The following is a 20,735-nucleotide window of genomic DNA, read 5'->3' on the forward strand; positions in this document are numbered from 1 at the left end:
AGTTGCTAAAGTTGTTAAAGCTTCCTGTATCCCATAGCCTCTGAAACTAAATTTTAAAAATCCCTAATGTCTTATAAAAAGATGATTATCCCTGCCGTCTTTACTACATTCTCTTGGTATTTTGGAAACCTTGACAAGTGTCATTTGATTTGCCCACGGCAAATCATTATACTCTGGAAAAAGTTTCCTATGCCTAAATTAAAAACAGAATAGAGAAGGGATCTCTGAACATGCCTACAGTATTTTTGAGAGAGAAAACATTTTATGAGGCCAATTGTAACCCTTACTGCCTTATGCCAATAGCATAAAGAAAGCTGCAAAGACAATTTACAATACAGTCAGAACACCCTGTTAATCGTCAGGGATTGTGCGCATTATGCAATGTCCGGGTCTTCTGCTGCTCACCTTTCATCCTCAAAGTTCTTTCTGGAGAGATAAGTGCACAGGACATGAGTGAAAGGTCTTTCTACTCTGGCTCCCAACAAGAGAAACAAAGATAACATAAAGAATTATTAAGACATTATCACTTCCTGCATTAGGCTGCTCACATTCCATGCATGAACCACTTTCACACAGAAACTTGAGACTTGAGACCTTTGGACATGAGAATCTCTATACCTGAATTTTCTGGAGTACAAGTAGCTTGCAGAATAACAGATGTAGGGTGGGAAAAGTTTTCAGCTGCATTACTTGCCACAAACCATAAACTCAGCATAAGAAAAATATATACATTTATATCCTCTCCTTTTCTGCCTGTGACTCCTCATATATAATTGAACCTATGGTTTTTAGATTTTTTCTCATTGTCCCCAGATGCATTAATATGTACCTGAGCAATAGGTAGATTGTGTGGTAATAGACCTAGCTCTGCTATCCAGCTTGTCCGTGTTGGGGACCTGGGCATACTGGTGCCCAGCACTATTCTGATGTTTCAGCCCAAATTTTTAGGGCAGTGAAGAGAAGGCACTGTGTCAAGGAGCCAGTGCATCTAATTTGTAAATTAAGTGGTGCCAAGGCAGCCCAGGAATCTGACCGTGTTCCTTGCTTCAAGCTTGTCAAGCTTCCTTGCCCTCCAAAATTGGGAGTATACACTCAGACTTAAGTGGCCTCTGGCCTGTATGGACTCTGACCGTACTGGGAACATGCCCTGGCCCAGGTCCTGAGACCTTGCATTCCAGCTGCTACTTTTGACATACTCACAAAGAAAATGAGAGTCTCAATTTGTTCATGTTTTAAAAAGCTGTGTCAATCTACAGGGTTGGGTTTGGTTTTTTTTTGTTTGTTTGTTTTTTCTGGTGCTATGAAGTATAAATACATCTTAATACATGAAGATTTCACACAAACCCACAAAATCTCAGGATCCTTTGTGGCAACGAGGGGCTTTACTCATGGGTTGTGATCTTAAGACATCATCTACCAAGATGATGCCACAGTAAGAAAGCCTATAATGATGTAAAATGACATAAATGACTGGCTAAATCCAGAGGGCAACCTAGAAAGTGAAATTGCCAAAAAAACCCCAAACAAACAAACAAAAAAAACCCCAAAAGAGTAAATTTAGTATCTACTCTAGTGCAAGTAGCATTGTATGCTTTGAAGTCCTGATCATTTTAAGTTGGATTAAACCACAACTGTCACTAAATGCCCCACATCAGTCCTCTGACTGGCACCAAGTTACATACTTGTGCAGCTGAAGCAAACTGCTAATCTCATCAGGTTTTCCTTCAGTCACTATTCAAGACATCAAGTACCTGATCCAGTGAATTCAGTGAAAATTTAGGACAGATTAAAGAAACCATGAAGCTATATTCTTAAATAGGAATTTCTTTGCCTTTCAATACATGGTGTATCTGTCTTTTTCCAGTGGTAACTTTGCAAATAAGGACTCAGACAAACTATTCCAGGACCTACTAATTTGGGTTCAGGGGTTACTGGCCACAGTCTGCCTGTGATAATTGCTGTTAGTGTGTACCTTTTATAATCGCTGTTACTATGTACCTTACCCTTGCTCTGCCAGTTGAATTGTTCATCTGATCAAGCACTAATTAGTGTTTTTCTGAATTGAAAATGTAATTCTCCCACTGTAATTTTAAAAAAGTAATTTTCTAGTTCTGAATTCTGGACTGACCAGGTCTTTGGAATTTTCTGCTGTCATGCAGAAACCATTCAAGTAGCTTGACTGCCACAAACAGTGAAGCTGCATCTAACTGCTCCTCAGGGAACTAATGCATCTAGTCAGCATACAATTTGAAAGCAAAACGAACGGGAAAACCTCATTATGAATGATACATATGTTACAAATAATGTATATAAAACTATAAAATATGTGAATTGGAAGGAACCCACAAGGATCATTGAAGTCCAATTCCTGGCCCTGCACAGGACACCCCAAGAATCACACCATGTGCCTTTCTTTGTTGTACCACATGTTGTAGTTTGGGTTTAAAATGCATTTGCAACAGGAAAATCATCTTCTTAACAGGTGTTTTTACTATTGAACTATATAATTCTATCTAGTTTTGCTGAATTGTGCTTTAGTAGCATCTACTTTACTACTATTTACTTCTTTATTCCTTTAGATTGCTTCTTTAAGAATCAGCATTTTAACAATATTAGTAGTATTTGCTTCAGGCCATCTACACTTTGAAAGACCCAAATTATAGTTTTATTTTTAACATCATTTCAATACAACCACTAGTTATAACACAGTATGCAAACCATTAGTTAAAACTCTACAGAACAGCAATATAGTTATTAACTAAAGCTATCTTTTTAAGTCATTATACTTCATGAACCATTAGGAATGTAGTAGCAACAGATCATAGTCCATTACCAAATAAATGTACTTGCTGGTTGTTCTGGTGAACAAGTGATGTATTAAACAGATCTAATACTTAACAAATGTGAACTATGCCTCTGTTTATATTCCACACTAAAAGCTCTGGCTAGCACTCTCTGTATTTTAAAAGCATACCATTCCTTTATTTTCTCCAAGGGGGAATTTGCATCTCCTTCATATTCCATGTCCCTGTGGCTCAGAGTTGGTGAGAGTTATTTCTCCTTACTTCTTACACGACCTTTTTATACCATCCTGCTTCTCCCCTGCAATAAATCCACCCCTCTGTGGCCAGTAGCAGATTTCAGCTCTGCCTGTGCGGCAGCAGAGGAGCACGCTCCATAGAAAGAAACTAAAAACATACAGGGATCAACTGTGCAGCTCCCAACGCAAGTCAAATCTGCCTCTACCCCTAATTGGCTTTGAAGAAAGAATACATAAGCTGCTGAGTGCATATTTGCTCCACTTGGGCCTCTTCTGCTGCCAGTACAAACCCTACTTTTCATTTCCTTATGGAGCACAAGTCCTCTCACCATGTTATTGGTTGGTTATGGTTTTTGATGTTTCTGGGCTTACAGCACCTTCTGTACTTTCCATGTGAATTGCAGAAGACAGAGGAGAATCACTGTCCCTAACTTGTGGAGTCTGCAAGAGCTGGGCCTAAAACTCTTATGCTATTACACAAAAATTAAACTTGTATTTTGTTTTTAAGTCATATTTTCTTCCCTTGACTTACACTTCTGAGAATTTAATTATCTATATTTTCTTTTCTTCTTGCAAACTTCTCTTTCTTCTTTTGATCTTGTTTGGACTTCCCAGTGTGTCTGATCACTGCAGATGCTGGGGAATATAGCCGCGGTCATACCCTACTTTTGATTAAGTAATGCAGAGCTATGGGCCTTTGTCACTAATATATGGATAACAACAACAACAACAATATAGTTCAGATGTCATTGCCATAGATTTGTTTTGTTCACCCCCAGAACTAAAAGGCCCTGTAATTTTATCACAGCTGTGATTAGCTCTCAACACATCAAACTGAGCTTTTAATTCTCTGAATCCGCTTGTAGATCTCCATTGGCTTTTGTCTCTTAGTCTATTGCTGATGACAAGTAAGGTATAAATACACATCTCAGGAGGTCCAAGAGTATTAAAATAACTGGTAAGTACTTCTAAATGGAATGTTCCAAAGACCATTTTTCTCAAGCCCAGGCGTGTTCAGAACATGTGCCTAGTCATGCCATTTTGCATTAGTCTTCAAAGGAGCAAAGTTGGTACTTGCTAAAACCTTAACATGCTGCTTTCTACACCAGCCTACATAAGCCCTGAGCAGCAGAACTGGCACAGCATGCTACACTCTTCTGTCCCATGGCCTTAAATCTTCCCATGCCCAAGTTTACTGCCACTTTGCTCCACTAACACTTCCAAGCTACTGGCATATCTCAGGTTACATGGGTGGTGTTAAGGTCAGGAAGCCAAGGAGAGAATAGTTTGGTTTTCCACCTACTGTCTGTTGAGCAGTCTTCATGAAGCCGTTAGGAAATATAATTTTGACATCTCCATCTCGTTGAATGTGATTGGAATTAGCAAAGTGCCAGTGAGTGGGCAGATGCACCAAATTATTATGTTAGCCTTATTTATTTTTCTTGGAAAGTAGAAGAAATGATAAACTGAACAAACTTTTAAATGATAGCCAAATAAAAGTTCACTGAACTTCGTCAGTAACTATCAAACCTTTATTCTGGGTTCGAATGTCTTATTTTTCGACTGCTAGGTTTTTTCAGAAAGACAAGAAGACTTAAAAAGATTTATTGAATATATAAAGAGTACATTAATATAATGTTTTATATTATTTAAGCATTTAAAATATTAAGTTTTCTCTCAGTGCCCGGGGAGCAGGAGGGGCGGGACTCGGGGGTTGCGGCCGTGGGAGCCCCCGTTGGAGCCACCCCCGGCCCGCCCGGCCCCGGCCCCGGCCCCGGCCCCGCCCCGCCCCGAGCCCGTCCCGGCCCCGCCCCGAGCCCGCCCCGGCCCCGCCCCGAGCCCGGGCAGGCTCGGCCTCGGCCCCGCCCCGGCCGAGCCCCGGCCCTGGCCCCGCCCCGGCCTCGCCCCGAGCCCGCCCCGAGCCCGCCCCGAGCCCGCCCCGAGCCCGCCCCGGGCCCGCCCCAGTCTCGGGCAGGCTCGGCCCCCGGGGTGGGGGCGGCCGCGGAGCCAATGGGCGGCTGTGACATGGAGGGAGCCGCGGGCGGGGCGGACCCGCACAGGGCCGAGGTGGCTCATCCCGCTGCCCATCCCGCATCTCTCGGTCGCGGCGGCCGCAGGCATGGAGCCCTCGCAGGTTGCCATCATCGGCAGGTAAAGCCTCTGGTCGCCCGCGGGCGGCGGCGGCGCCCCGGGGAGGAGGTTCCGGCGCGGCGCCTGTAGGACGGATGCCCGCGGCGTGCGAAGGGGCTTGGGCGCCGTGTCCCCGCTCGGCCCGGCCTGCGAGGAGGGGGTTTGGGTACTCAGTGTCGGTACGGCCCTGCCTCAGCTGTCCCCGCTGCTGCAGCCGTCGGATGTGTCAGCGAGCTGCTGGCTCGGGGCAGGCGGTGGTTTTGCCCAGCCGCGGGGGCGCGCTGCTGCTGGATCTCAGGAAGTGGGGGGATGCACCTGCCTTTCTCTACTTAGGGTGCCTTTGTTTAAGCCTCTGACAGCTCTGTGCTACTGTAAAACAAACAGCAAACAAACATCTTTACCGAAGTGAGTCACCCTTTAGGTCTGAAAGACTAGCGTCCTTTTTCATTGCAGTGCCTTGTGTGTGTGTAAATGCAAGAGGAGCGGAGAAATCCAAGCACAACTTAACGTCCTATTTGTCAGCTATGTCGGGAAACTCCTAAGTTCGCCGTAGACACTCCTGAAGTAATACTGACTTGACACAAGAGTCAGTGGCTTGTGTGGCTACACATTGTTTCATCCTCTCCTTGAACTGAACCTAAAATTCTTTACTTGAACAAGAATCTGGACGGGAGAGAAAATAGGTGTGGGATAGTAACAGTCCCCTGTGCACCACTGTACCTTGGTGCTACAGGTGTAGGCTGGAGCCAACTTTATTAGCAAGACCACTTGAAGCCTTAGGATGGGAGTTTGAGTGGTGCTGTGTGACACTGACCAAACTGGCTCCTACTGCTGGTACTCAGGGAAATGGTATTCACTGTAGGTGTGTCTGAAGGGTCAGCAGAGTTGGGCTCTTGCCTGCTGTGGCTCCTGTGGCACGGCAGCAGGTTTTGGTAGCATCTGCAGAAGCTGTGTGAGCAGGTCTGGTTGTTAATACTTTATCTAACACTGGGCCCAAAATGACAGTGCTTAAAGTGTCAAAGAGCACTGTCTTGGGGTGAAATATGCTAACATCGGGTGTGATGATGCTGTCGTGTACAATGGAGTAACGGTGCATGCCTGATGCCTACCATTGACTTACTTTGTGTGTTCTGTGGTTCAAAAGAAAAACCCCACAATCTTAAAAGCCTGTATTCCAGATTTTTTTGTGTGTGTGTTTTAAGGAAATTCAATTTAAACATGCAATTTAGAGACGTTATGCTACTTTATAAAGATACTGGTAGATCAGATATGCTTATATCAAGTTGAAGTGATTCATATGCTTTTATTTTATTATACTTATTAGCTATGAGGCTGCAACAGACCTTGACCATGCCTGTTCTGTAAGTTTGTTCTGTTGCTTGCCTCAGAACTGATGCAGAGAAGTAGTTTATTTTTACTTTTAAATGGTAGGTTTTGAGCGAGATCTTACTCTCTGCTTAATAGCACTAAATGCAAGACTTCACTTTTTTTTTTCATAGTTATTTCTACTGATTCCTGCTATTTCCTGAAACTTCCTGTTTTGATCCTTTTAAAAAGGATATAGTTAAACCAAAGGCTGAGCATGTTCCTGTTTTTCCTTCCTTCTTTTCTCATCTGCCCTGTTACTTTATCTCTGACTTTTGCTCCCCTTTTAATCTTTTATTGATGCCCTAATGGCACTGAATTTTTCAATTGCCAGACATCACTAAAGTTTAATGCTGCAAATACAGTGATCTTGGAAGTGAGAGGAAATGCATGTAATTATCAAAACCCCCACTGTAATAGTCATGGATATTGAGTTCTGATCTTGTTTCTGTTACCGATTTTTTTTTCCTAATTTTTTATGATTTTAGGTTACTTAAGCTTGTGACACTGTGCCTTTGTGCTTCCATTTGAAAAGACTGCTGCTTGCTACACATCTAATGAAGTTAGAACTCGCATCGCTTTAAGAAAGATGTTACAATTGTCAGTTACTACAGTTTTCCTCCATGTATTGCTCAGTAATATGATTCACCAAAAATGTAGACAGACTGTTCCTCTGTGTATCCAGCATGATTAAGTGCTTAATCTAAAAATAAAGGTAGTGCTAGAGGTGGCTAGATGGAAAAATAGTATCAAACCTATGTTCAGTTGAGATTTTTTTTTTTCCTTTTCATGTGCTTGTGGTACTTTCTGAATTGCTGAGAATCTGTGACTTCAGTAGGTGGGCCCTGAGTTTTCTGATCACCTCTGAGGCAGGATCCTGCACTCTGGGATCAGTGGGCTGCTGCCTGTCTTCAGTCTATGAGCCAAACAAATTTATTTATTTATTTATTTATTTATTTTTAAGCTCTTTAATGTAAATGAATTAACCAAGTCCAGGTTAAGATTGTGACTGACAAAACTGTTGGTGATTGAGCCCAGTATCACAAAATAGTGGTTCTTTCTATTTGACTTCTGCTCTTCTTTTTCTGTTTTGTTTTGGGTTTTTTCTTCCCCATTATTTTCATTCCAGCTTTCGGCGAAGCTGCTATACACAGCCAGCAAAGGGTATTTCTCTGTTAGAGAGATTTTTTTCTCATCAGTATGCACCTGATCTTTTTATCAAATATCAAAGAGTCCAAGCTCTGGTTTGGTTTTTGCAATGCTTTCAAAGATCTCCTTCCCGCTATTAAATGCTGGTGTATTAATTGGCTGATTTTTTTTTTCAGTGGACTCATTGGTCGCAGCTGGGCCATGGTGTTTGCTGCTGGAGGCTTCAAAGTGAAACTTTATGATATTGCACAAGAGCAACTAACAACTGCACTGGAAAATATTCGGTAGGTAACTTGAAATAACTGGGGTTGGAATGAAACTGTGGGATTTTTGTAGTTATGAACGAATAGCTATATCTTGTTATTTCAGGGAGCATAGATTTTAGGCTTTGAAGAAGGCTTTAACGTAGAAGTACAGGTTAAGATCAGAAGATCTGTGCTTCCAAGTGTCTCTGACACTTCTGAAGAGAAATTTAATTTTTACGATATTAAAGATCTTATATTTAAATTCAGTTTTTAAAAAAATAATTCTTACCACCATTAGGTTATTTATAGGCTAGGTTTAAAATATATATGAACATAAGAGTTTTTTCCACAGAAAGGCAACAAAGACCATTTCAAAGTGGAGGTAGGTTAAGATGGATTGCTGAGAAGCCCGGCTACAATTATTAGCATTTTATAACTAGTTTTTAAATTCTTAAACTGTTGTTTTTGAGTCTTAGAAGAAAACATTGCTAGTGTCATTGCTCAGTTGAAGTAGGAAGCATCTTTAGAAGGAGTGCCAGTTTGAGGGAGTGAATGTGACATCGCTTGCACCAGTTGAGTCCAGGCCTCCAGCCCTCTTCTGTTGCGCATGGCACTGTGGCTAAAGCCTTGTGCTTTTGGTACTACAAGAGCTACAAGTTCAAGTCTTGCCTGTCTGCTCCCCTCCCCCAGCCTTCAATGCCAACAAGTTAATTTTCTATTCAGTCACTCTTAACTGGAGTTCTTCCAAGTATTTCTCTAACCTTCCGTTGAACTGATATAAATCCTTTTGTGGCCTTCTTACCAAAGGACTTTGTGTTCTGTTGATTTACTGCGTGCTGCATGAAGAGCTGTTCATTGTGTTTGTTTTGAACCTGACTCCTAAGTTACTTTGATTGGCCTCTAGTTCTTTGTTAGAAGGAACATATCTGCTTGGTCCTATGCAACCCTCTTCTTGCCAGGCCTTAAAATACAGTTTTTATCTGCCTGTGTGAGAGGGTGAAAGTACATTTATAGGGTGGCTCTGTGTACAACCTTATGTTGTTGTATCAGCATTTAATGCTGGACTTCAGATGACTTCACAATTAGCATCAACCTAAATGCATCAGCTCTGTCTTCATGATGCCTTGGAGGGACATGATGTCAGCATGTGTGTCAGCTGTATTGGGGTGTAAGGTGCACCTGAAAAAAGGTTGTGGTGTGTTGCATCTTAACTGGTTTCTGTAACAAGCCTTAAAGCAAACAAGAGTGACTTCAGGAACCCCTTGTAGATCAGTTCAGTTGTTAGAGTTCAGAAGTTAAACAGTGTGTGATGTCTAGTGAGATCTGCTAAAAAAGACTTGATAACAGAAGAGTGGGAAAATCTATCTCCTCATTTTTTTTCTTTCCAGGTATATGTTAGACCAAACATCTCTGTTGCATCACCTAGATGACACAAACTTTTGGGTTTTTTCAGAGTTGCTGTCATAGTGGTAGCCACAATGAGATTCTGGACTATTAGGTGGCAGCTTTGTGGTGTTCATTACTAAAGCCAGTACTTGCCCCATATTTTTTATTTTTCTAATAGCAGCATGAGGATGTTAGCCTTCCAAGGTTTCCAGCTTGGAAACATGAAGCATATAATGTCATGTGTAATAGGATAGAGTGCTATTTAAGTGGATCTGTACTGTCGTGTGTCTGTGTGTGTTCTCCTGCAGGAGTTCGCAGAATCACCAAACAGGTGTTAGAAGGGAGTACTGAAGGTCATCTAATCCAACCTCCCTATTCAAGCAGGATTTTCTAAAGCTCCTTGTATCCAGACAGCTTTTGAAAAGCTCCAGAGACCTCTCCAAAGAGACCCTACAATATTTTTGGGCAAGCTATTCCAGTTTAGTTACCCTCACAGTAAAGAAACTCTTCCTCTTGTTCAGGTGGAACTTCCTGCTTTTCAGTTTCTGCCTGTTGTCTCTTGTCCTATTGCTTGGTGCCACTGAGAAAAGCCTGGATCCATTTCTTGGCATCCTCCTTCCAGATGCTTCTAGACACTGTTGAGGTCCCCTCTGTTGTCTGAACAGGCCCAACTCCATCAGCCTTTCTTTGTAGGAGGGATGCTCTGGCACTATAATCATCTTTGTAACCCTCTGCTGGACCCCCTCCAGGAGCTCTGTGTCTTTCTTGTACCAAGGAGCCCAGAACTGGACCCAGCACTCCAGTTGTGCCCCACCAGGGCAGAGTAGAGGAGCAGGATCTCCTCCTTCAACCTGCACTGCTCTTCCTAATGCATCCCAGGATCCCACTGGCCTTCTTGGCTATGAGGACACTTCTGGCTCATGGACACCTTGTTGTCCACCAGGCCCCCCAGATCCTTCTCCACAGAGCTGCTTTCCAGCAGGTCACCCCAGCCTGTGCTGGTGCCTGGGGTTATTCCTCCTCAGGTGCAGAACTCTGTGTTTGCCTTTGTTGAATTCCAGACAGTTCCTCTCTGCCCATCTCTCCGACTTGTCAAAGTCCTTCTAAAGGGCTGCACAGACCTCTGGGGTATTGGCCACTCCTCCCAGCTTTGTGTCATCAGTGAACTTGCTGAAGGAGCACCTGCCCCTTCATCCAAGTTATTCATAAGTTCAAGGCAAGTTCCGTTGAGTTCAAGGCAAGTTTTGCCTTTTACATAAGATGATCTTAACTTATAATTAACTTGTGTATTTTGGCTATTGTGACACTCCAGTTAAAAGGAAAACCTAGTTTTCGTGACAAGAATACACAAGCTACACAGTTCCTTCAACCACTATTTTAATGATTGTATCTATCAAGATATGGTCAAACTTCTTTGCACTCATTTCATAGCACACAACCTGCAGTAAATCACAATTATTTACTGATGTGATACTTCTGTAAGTGTTGGAGCTTGGGCAGGTAATATGTGCTAACAGGCAGGAGAGCAGCAAGGCAGTGTCTTTCTGATAGAGCCAGTTGGTGACTGGTTCTCTGAACTTGATGTAATTTGCTTTCCTTTTTCTCTCCAAACAGCAAATACTTTTAGGGAAGTTTTTAGGCTTAGGGGCTTTGTGGTTTATTTTGTTTTTGTTTTGGAACATACTTATTCCTCTCTAGTCTGCAGTCCACAAACTTCTAGTGTATGGAGGTATGACTTATTAGGGAGAAACTGAAGTGTACAGATGATTATTTGTAGTTTCCCTTTTCCAAATAAAACAGGGTTTGAGTAGTAAGCAACACTCACTTTACTTCTAAAAGGAGATGATACTACTTTGATGGCAGAAGTGATATTTAATTATTTTATGTTCTTGTCTTTTAGTCTGTTGACCCAGAAGTCATTGCCTTTTATATAAATTCAGAACATCTCAAGGTCTGCTCTAATGAAACAACCTTTTGTTATGATGAAGAAACAAACTAATGAACACCCTTACACCACACTGGACCTACTGAATGCATGGTGTAGTGGCCTGGCTTGGGAAATGTAATTTTTCATATCTAGCATGCCTTTTTCCCTGCATCGTTGTGATTCTAGTTTGAATGAAACTTTGCTAAAGTTTGAAATAATGAGAATTAGAAAAACAAGTGGAATCCTATTCCTGAAAGTAGTCCTAAAACACAGGATGCAAAAATGCTTTAGTGCATGCCCCTCTGCCAAAAACAAATTTATTATTCTTGTAATATGTAAACTTTTCCAAGTAGTTACTTGCTATTGTTCTAAACATAATTATTCTACTGATAAAGATTGATTGGTTACCAGGCTTACTGGCTTAGTCTTCCAGTCTGTCTTATGTATTGTTTTGTTGTATTGGTACTGTAAATATCAAGGGCAAAATGCCTTGGCTTGGCTTAGGTCTTCTTTGATAGTTTTACTTATCTCTTTTGAGGGGAGAACTTCCAACTAGATGATTCTTTTCAGAACACAGTTTGATATTGATGTTGGCACATCGAGCTTGTGCTAAATTGTAGGCTTGATTCTACCTTTTGATTTTTATCTCTACCCACCCACCACACCAAAAAGTGCAATTAATTAGCTAGGCAAAACTGCATCACCTGCAGAACTAGCTAGAGAACATATTGATAGGCTTTGGAAGGGGATAGATTCCACCTTTACAAAAGTTCTGTCTGACTGAGTGGAAAATACCTCCAAAGGGAAATTATGTCTTTTCACCTCATTCCTGTGTGGTAGCCAGTGCCATGGCAGCTGGAACAAATTATTTCATTAAGGGTGATTCGTGTAATTACTAAAGTTGTGTTTTGAGAACAGTTATGGTGCTCACATTTGCCTGGTATGCAGAGTAACAGGTTGTCCAAGGAGTCGTGAAATCTCCTTTCCTGAAAGCTTTCAAGCTTGGCTACACAAAACCTACTTGGTCTGTTCTGTCTCAGGCTAAATATGAGTGATGTTTTGGTTTGTTCTCACCATGCCAACTACTATTTATCAGACAGCACTAGATGGTTGTGCTTTGACTGTTGAATAATTCTAGTCTTTGGGCAACAGCAGCTGGCTGAACTTGTGAAGAACAGGGCTGGTGTTTTGTTCTCTTCATTCCCTTATTAGTGTGGGCAGTATGGTTGTGATTAAGCAGTCATAATTCTAATAAGTATTTGCTGGTTGCAACTGTGTGCGCTGAATATACCTGCCCAGTAGTGGCTGTGGATAAAGGTGAGGCAAGTAGGGTGTGAACAAGATGAATAAAGTGTTAGCGTTTCTTTCAGGGTCCTTCCGTAAAGACTTTCAGAGTAGGATTTATAACCAGAAGCATCCCAGGCATTTTATGTGATTGGGAGTGTTCCCGTAGATTGGATGCCTTGTCCTGAAGCAAATACTAGCCCAGTTCCCAGAATAGTGCTGACATGGGCAGACAGGTACAACAGTAAAACTCTGGAGGTAGGTGAAGCATAAGCTCAGAAAGGAAGTAGTATTTTCTTATTGATGTGAATTCTTCATTCTTGAAAGACCTTACAGGTACTGAGTGAAGCTCTCTGAGCTGCACATACAATACAGCTGCAGAGTGGAGCTTTGGATATAGCTCCAATGATCGCAGTCTAAGGTCAATGTAGGGATGATCCCCTAAAAATTTAGGCTGTCGTCATTAAAAGGTCATCCAGTAGAGGTCAGTAGTGCACTGCTCTAGGTACAAACCTTTGTGTCTTAATGTATGGTAAGTATCACGGAACACTGGTTTCCCACAGTTCGGCAGCAATCTAATACCCCATAGGAATATAAAGATGGTTTGGTGTTTAAAAGACTAACATTTGTTTGCAGAACAAAACAGTCAGAATGGCTATAAGTAGATTGGTAAAGGGTGCAAAAAAATTAAAATTTCCCAGGAGGGAAACCCAAAATGGAAGTAATGCACATATTTCCCTACTCCGCGTTTCAACTGACTTAAATGCATGGCTATCATGAAGACTGGTTATGTTAAAAAGAATGCTTTTTGGTTTGGAATTAAAAAAAAAAAAACAAAAAACAAAACAGTCCAGCCTCAAATTCCAAAGATGACGATGGCAGGTTTGAAGGTTAACTAAGAAATGGTATTCTGAGTGCACAGGGTATTGTTAGTGGTTTATGATGGAAAAGCAGAAATGCAGAATGGTAATCAGTGGAACAGAAGGAAAGATATGAAACAGGAGATGGGTGCTGCAAGCTTGGTGAAGAGAAATAGAAGCTGGATCACTTAGTCTATGACTCTAGCTTTTTCGAATCCCTCAATCACCAGTCATGTACTGTAATTTTGGAGAACCTGGGAGGATGAGACAAATGTAGTATTGCAATAAGAGTGAACAAGAACTTCACCCTCTTCTTCAAAGAAGGAAGTAATTCTGATATGATCTCTTCAAATGTAATTTTTGTATGTGTGTTTTTGTTTGATTTGAGGGGTTTTTTTAAGTCTGTGAGCAAGAGTATGCTGGATTTAGGCAAGAACACCTGGGAAATGAACTAATGAATGGATAATAAAGACATTTTGAATTATTCATCTTGCCTCACAAGGTGTGAGGGAGCCAGAAGTTTGGATTGTGTAGCTTAGGGCACCTGTTTCTTTCCAGGTGAAGCACTGGCACCTTTAGTGTGCCAGCACTAGAAGCCTTAAGTGTTGGATTAAACTTCTGTCCAGCATGCTGTATATTCCCTGTGACCTTGGGAAAGGGAGCTGAAGATCCCTGTTTCCTATTCTTTGCCATAAATCACTTAAGAAGTAGAAGTCTGTGCTTTTAAGCCAGCCATTTGCTGTGTCCTTAATTAAGTGGGTAGGAAGAATAAAGGATTTTTTTTTTTTCCTGCTGCTATTCATTAGGTCAACTTCCTCATGTCTTCATGAGGATGAGCAGTTTTTGCTGAATAATAACCAAAGGCTCAGAGGACTTCTGTCTCGATGTAACTGATGAAAACTGAACCCGTGATAAAGACTATATCAAAAAGCTTTAGGTTGATTATGATCAGACAGTTTAATCCCACCTAACTTCTGTGGCCATTGTTCCTCTAAGCAGCTTATAATGGTTTTGAAAAATGGCTTGCTTGTTCTGGATGTTTGAGGGCTTCAAACTGTAGAGACCTTTTCTAAAGAAGTGGCCTGTCCAGTCCCAGCCAGGGTGTGTACTTGAGCATTTATTTCAAGTCTAGTAACTATTTAAATTTTTTGACACTTGTTCTGTAGTCATTAAAAAAAAACTCAAAATGTAGTGGCAGTTTTTATGAAGGTCTCTTGCCTGTATTGAATGTATTTTTTTATTTCTATACTAGTAAAGTGGTGTTCCTACAGTGAAGCTTTGTAGCAAAAGAGCTGTTTGTGAAACTAGATGAAGTTTTATTAAAGGGACCTTGCCTCCCATTAAATATGAGCAAAAAAAAAAACCCTCTTGCTGATTGTGCACCAGTTAAAACAAATTCAAAATCGTGACCATCTTACATCTAGGTGTAGATCTTGGAGCTGTCTGCTTGAAGAGAAGAAAAACCTTTGATAAGATGGGGTCACTGAAGGAGAAATGACTGAAATGAACGTTTTATATTTTTGAGTAGAGATGTATGCAGTGGCATGACAGATAGTCATGGTTTGTTAAGAAGGTTTTTTTAAAAATTGATGGTGGCTGAACAATGATAAAGTGTTTAAATGTGTCTATGTTGTTTCTGCCAGCAAACAAATGAAAGAGATGGAGAAGTTGGGAGTCCTGAAAGGAGCTCTGAGTGCGGAGCAGCAGTTGGCTCTCATTAGCGTTTGTACAGACCTGAAGGCAGCAGTAGAGGGTGCAACTTTCATTCAGGTAAGCAAAGATTTGCCAACTCCTAGCAAACAGTGAGTAAAAACTGTGCTATGTAGTAGGTGGGCACTGGAGAGTTCAACATCATGACCCCATAAGGATATAGTCATGCTTGTTAAAGTTCTTTGTAGCCTGGTATCCTGACATGGGAGATCATGCCTCTTTGCAGAATTTCTTACGCTAGTGTCTTTGCAAGTTTATTCTGAGTCAGTGGGGGAGAGGCTGGCAGCTAAGCTGAGAGGGAATTGCTGACCTCCATGTATAATAATGACTGTACCGGTTAAAAAGATGAATGTAAGGTGAAGGTTGGCAGGAGATTTTTGAGGGACAGCTTATCACTTAGGGAACACCACATGTTCTAGTGCCGGTCAAAAAATGTGTTTTTCCCTCTCCAGATACTTAGTGAAGGCAGGTAGCATGACATATGGGGTGACTATTCTGACTGTGAGGGAGTGCTGTAGCCAAGCACAGCTATCCCAGAGTGCTAAAGTATTAAAAACAGGGCTGATACATAGGTTTGAAATCTGTGCTGCTAAGTAAAATTTGAATGGGGAACAAGCTGAACTGCTAGGACTTGGTAGTTTGTGGCTGCTTAATTATTAATATGCTCACTGGATTGGACATAGTGCAGAGAATAGGCTAATCTGGGATTACTTCTGGGATAAAGTATGAATGTGTTTTCATTAGGATTGGCGTCTTCTACCTTGTATGGCTCCCGAGTATTATTCCAGTGTTGTACCATTAGCTGTCTCTACATATATTTATGCTGCATTCTAGTTCACAACTTACACTGTTTAAGGCTGTAAATTCCCAGTCTGATCAGCTGCAACACAACCCTAGTAACAAATTGAACTGAAAAGAGCACAGACTTTCAGACCTTTTATTCCTCCCAATTTGGTGAAGTGAGGAGGAGAGAATGGGAGGCAGGGCGAAGGCTCACACAGAAGTCAATGCGTGAATGTACTCTAGCTTTTTACAGTAGTACATGAAATTAAATATTCAACCCTAGTATCTTGCTCTTTCATCACTGATGAGCTCGTAACATGTTAGTTCATAGTATTGTGTTCATGCATGTTTTGCCTACTTGTACTGAGTTTAATTTCCAAATTTATTGTCTAACCACTTAGTCTTGTAAAGTCCTTCTGCAAATGTTTGTCGTTGTAATAATGATGGCCAACTTAAATTTCATGAGCTAACTTTCAGGTCATTTATGAATGGATGTAACAAAGGGCACAGCTATCTGTGAAACAGCACTGGCCAGCCTATTCCAGTGAGTAAGAACTGACTGTTCTTCCTACCTACTGCTTGTAAAGGCTGTCTTCTTGTTTCCGGTATTCTCATAGTTCTTCTTGTTTTCTATTGCTGTTTCAAGCATTTCTTACTACATGGTATATCCATATGGTGTCCTTACTTTCTCTGTATGCTATCTGTAAGGATCTGATTGTTCTTAGTGCCAACTTTGTATCTCTTTAACTTTCTGACTTCTATTTTACCAATCTTCTTTTGAAGCTGAACATAGCTGTCATGGAGTTCTTGGGTCTTGTTGTTCTGGCAGGGATGTTGGGTTTTGATATGCTATTGGTCCCATTAAAGAGGGCCTTTAGCAAAATCTTAAGATTTTTAAACAAGGTCTTGCATGCAACATCAGATTAAATCAAGGTCCCACCACTGTCAATTCATTTACAAAATGGGCATTGGGCAAATGTTACAAAATCAAAGTAATTTTCTGTTAGAAGGAACCTGTGGAACTCATCTGGCCCAACCCATTGCAGGACCAACTTGCATCAGCTTGCGCAGAATTTGTGCAGTTGAGTTTTGGGTAAATACTTCTGGTCTCTCTGGGTGATGCGTTAAAATGTTTGATTACTGTCATTGCATTTTTTCCCTAATATCTAATTGGAAGTCTCTTTGTGCAACTTCAGTCTCTTGCCTGCTGTCCTACCAGCCTGCACCTCAGAGAACCTGTGTGTTCCTTTCAGGTAGCTGAAGACAGCCGTGTTGTGTTGGTAGTCTCCAAAGAGCAGCAGTGTACCTGGGGTAATTGCAGCTTTCTGGCACTATTTTATGTTCCCTTAGCCCTCTTGATGTCTCTAAACATGCAGTTACTTAGTATATCAATAAAAATAAACAGAATAGCTGCAGTATGCCTATGGGTAACAGATCATATGTGTGAAACATGGTTGTACTATTTGTATCAGCTCTCCAAACTATAGCATTAAAGTTTGATTCAGAGTTTTAACAAATGCACGATGGAAGTGGGCAGGCAATTTGTTTGAAATCGTCTTTAATTTTCTCTTGAAGGAGGGTGGTGGAATAGAATGAAACAATCGAGGCTCACAGCCTTATTTCAGCAGTGAGCAGACTATGACTGAACCACATGAAATTTAAGAAATGCTGCTTAGTGCAGCTTTGAATGTGGAAGGATAAAATGTACTAATTGTAACTTATGAGCGCAAGTGTTCTAACTTAGTTACTTAAAAAATAAAATATTGGTTGCATTAAACTTAGTCAAATATAGAGGACTAAATTTTCATGCTTAATGATACAATCTACTGATTAGCTTATTTCAAAATTTTCATGAGAACGCCACTTCTTTACCCTGGATTTCAGTTGGTTAAATCTTAACTTCTTTTCAAATCTGGCCTTTGTAGAGTAAGTCCACTTAAAGCTTTAAAAAACTTCTTGATGTTTGCCCTCTATGAGTAAATTCTTCATACAATTGCCTTCTGTGTAGTTTTCATAGGACATAACTTAGAAGGAATATAATAGTAAAAAATGGAAGTTCCGAAGTTATAGCAGTGAAGATACAACTGGGAAAAAGATGCAAGAGATAATTAGAAGGATTGAGAAGAAAATTTATAACAGTGATGTCTTGAACATTTTAAAAGGTTATATATTCTCTCTTCTCAGCATTTTCATGAAGTAACTTTCCATCTTCAGAAGGAAATCAGTCCATGTTTTGCTCTCAGCCTGAGTATTCACACAAGTTCACTTCTCAGAACTTTCCTATGCTACTTGGAATAAGTGTGTAACCTATAGCATGTAGGTGAATGTACACAGCAAGTTTTTGTATCACTTAAAAGCTTTAATGCTGAAATAACTTTTCCATTAGCTGAAAACTCCATGGAGATAAATTAATGGATATGTTTGTACTATAAATGTTCCTGGCATGGGACTATCATGGATGAGTTAAATGTTTCTTAGTTTTGTGCTCTTAGCCTTCTTGCATAAATATATGATTACTTTTGTTATCTGTCTTCATGTGACTATTGGGTACTGAACATCTTTGTTCTCCTTTGAGTATTAAAACCAGATTTTAGTGGATATGTGTCTAGTTCATAAATAAGATAAATTGAAAGAAGTGCAGCACTTGTATGATCTCTTACCACAACACTAGTAAAACAAAACCAAAGTTTTTTAATTGAACTATTTACTAACTGAACAATAGAGTTTGCTAGTTTTCAGAGGAAGATTAGATGGATGACTATTGCTAAGATCTTACTCTTGACACCTGAGCTGCTGTGTCTTTTGGTGACATGTGAGGGGTGGCTGGGCTAGTTGAAGATGGACACAAAAGGTCACTGAGAGGTGATCTCTGAACCCATCTGTTGTGCTGTGGCATTGAACAGAACAGACTGGGCAAGGGGATGAAGTTAAGCTTTTAACTTACACCTTGTGTTCTTGAAGTATCATTTATCCTTTTTACTTTTAAAAGAACTCTGCCTAAAAGCCTTAGAACAGTATCTTCATTTCCTGCCCACCCCTTTAAAAAAAGAGGGTGTTCTGCCCCCTTTCCTCCCTCTTGCTGTTACACCTGCACAGACTGTTAAGCTGTTGATAACGACACTAACAGATTTTCAACCTGGTATCTTTCAGATCTTGCTGGCTCTTTCATCTTTTCCAGTTGGACATATTTTTATAAAACAGTGTTAACAGCTTTCAGAAGGTCTGGTGGTGCCTTCAGGGTGCAAAATCAGCATTGACTTTGGAGCTTTGACAACAGGTGTTTTGTGTCTCTGGTCATAAAAATTAGGTTTTGACTGTCTGTTACCAGTTTCTACTTGTAGCTTTTGTTTGGCTTTCCTGACTTCTTTCAAGAACCCTTTTACTTCTGGGGATGAGGGAATGTCTGCAGACAGTAGATGAAGATATCTTCAGCTGCCCTGAGCTCATAGGCTGAAAGACCATACTGTTCTGGAGGCTCTGTTACTCACAGACTTCTGTAAAAACAAAACTGCTGTCAGGCAGAGTGTGCAAGCATTGCAGTAATGTGGCTTCTTCTGAACTGAGCCCTGAATGGACAAACATGGGTCTGTTTCCTCTCAGCTGGGCAAATATAACCTTAGCCCTGGTTTTACTCCACAGAGCTTAAACACTGGCGTGAGGCACCAAAAGTTGTGTTTTGGCTTTTGAGGGAACAGGTTTTAGGCATGGGACTTGACTTGCTGTCTTTGTAGAAGTTTTGAGAAAATTCTTTCTAATTTTAATGGTTTAGATGATCAGATCTTAAAGACTTGCTGTAAAACATTTTATGAAATCAGCATCTAAATTGAACTGAAAGATGATGTTTAGGTAAACAGGTGCTCCTGCTGAATGGACTTATGTCCTTCCAAGTTTTCTAACATTTATTTCCCATCTATTCTGTGCATATAACAGCTGGTGTCATCCACCATTACAGTCTTGAATATGGTTTTGGTCCTTGTTTCAGGAGGTTGGCATTGCCAAAACTGTCATCCTGCCTGACAACTAATCTTGCTCTTCAGGTTCTCTTCCATTACTCCCTGGTCCCTTTTCTGGGGTGGTGGTGTGTTTCCATTGCCTTTGCTAGATCACTTCCCCTAGTTTTCAGGGTAGATGAGATCAGGGTAGGGAAAACCAGAGAAAATCTAGTATTTTGAGAGAAGATGTAGGGAGGAGGATGTCAGTCAACTAGTCTGAGATCTTATTGCCCTTTCCTGAGGGAACAAAAATGATCTTCATCTGTTGCAGCCTGATCGACTTGTCTGTCTTTTGAAAGTTTCGTTGGCCATGTGAACATCATGGAAAATGATGGATCTTTTCATGCCATGATACTAAGAGGACAAGAAGCAAACTTGTCTTCATTTGCTGTATTTGCTTTAAACAAAAGAAACAGCCAAAAAGCCTCTCACAGAAACCCTTCAAACCTTCCCAAATTTGTCTGATTTTAGAAGAGGTAGTTCTGAAGACTAGTACCTTCACAAATCCCATTTTTTTCTGCTAAAGGTTGAAAGGACACTTGTAATTCAGTCATTTATTCTGAACAGTATAAAATGGCAGTAACTTGATATTTTTATTGGTCAGATTCTTTGACAGGGTATGTTTATGAAAAGTAGGAGAGTACAGAATGTTTCCATCCAAGTGCTGGATTTCACCTTAGTGTTGTTTACTTGCACAGTATCTTGCCGTCAACAATCTTTCATGTCACTCAAGAGGTAGTGATTCGTGAAGCATCAGATTTCACACTTGTATGAGCTCATATGTTCAAGACTAATAAGATGTTATCACTCTATAGCTCATGTGATTTATAGCCCTAAATTATTATTTTAAATTATGTTAGCCTG

General features: G+C 40.8%; 1 protein-coding gene across 1 annotated transcript in view; it reads left to right on the forward strand.

Moving 5' to 3' along the window:
* Positions 1 to 5,017: 5,017 nt before the first annotated feature.
* Positions 5,018 to 20,735, forward strand: part of CRYL1 (crystallin lambda 1) — a 50,921-nt gene continuing 35,203 nt past the window's right edge. Inside the window, exons 1-3 of the mRNA XM_002188759.7 lie at positions 5,018 to 5,191; positions 7,861 to 7,968; positions 15,030 to 15,156. Coding sequence (XP_002188795.5) covers positions 5,160 to 5,191; positions 7,861 to 7,968; positions 15,030 to 15,156 — 267 coding nt within the window. The 5' untranslated portion in view covers positions 5,018 to 5,159. The remainder of the gene's footprint in view (positions 5,192 to 7,860; positions 7,969 to 15,029; positions 15,157 to 20,735) is intronic.

Source organism: Taeniopygia guttata, chromosome 1, assembly GCF_048771995.1.
Source record: "Taeniopygia guttata chromosome 1, bTaeGut7.mat, whole genome shotgun sequence".
Lineage (NCBI taxonomy): Eukaryota > Metazoa > Chordata > Aves > Passeriformes > Estrildidae > Taeniopygia > Taeniopygia guttata.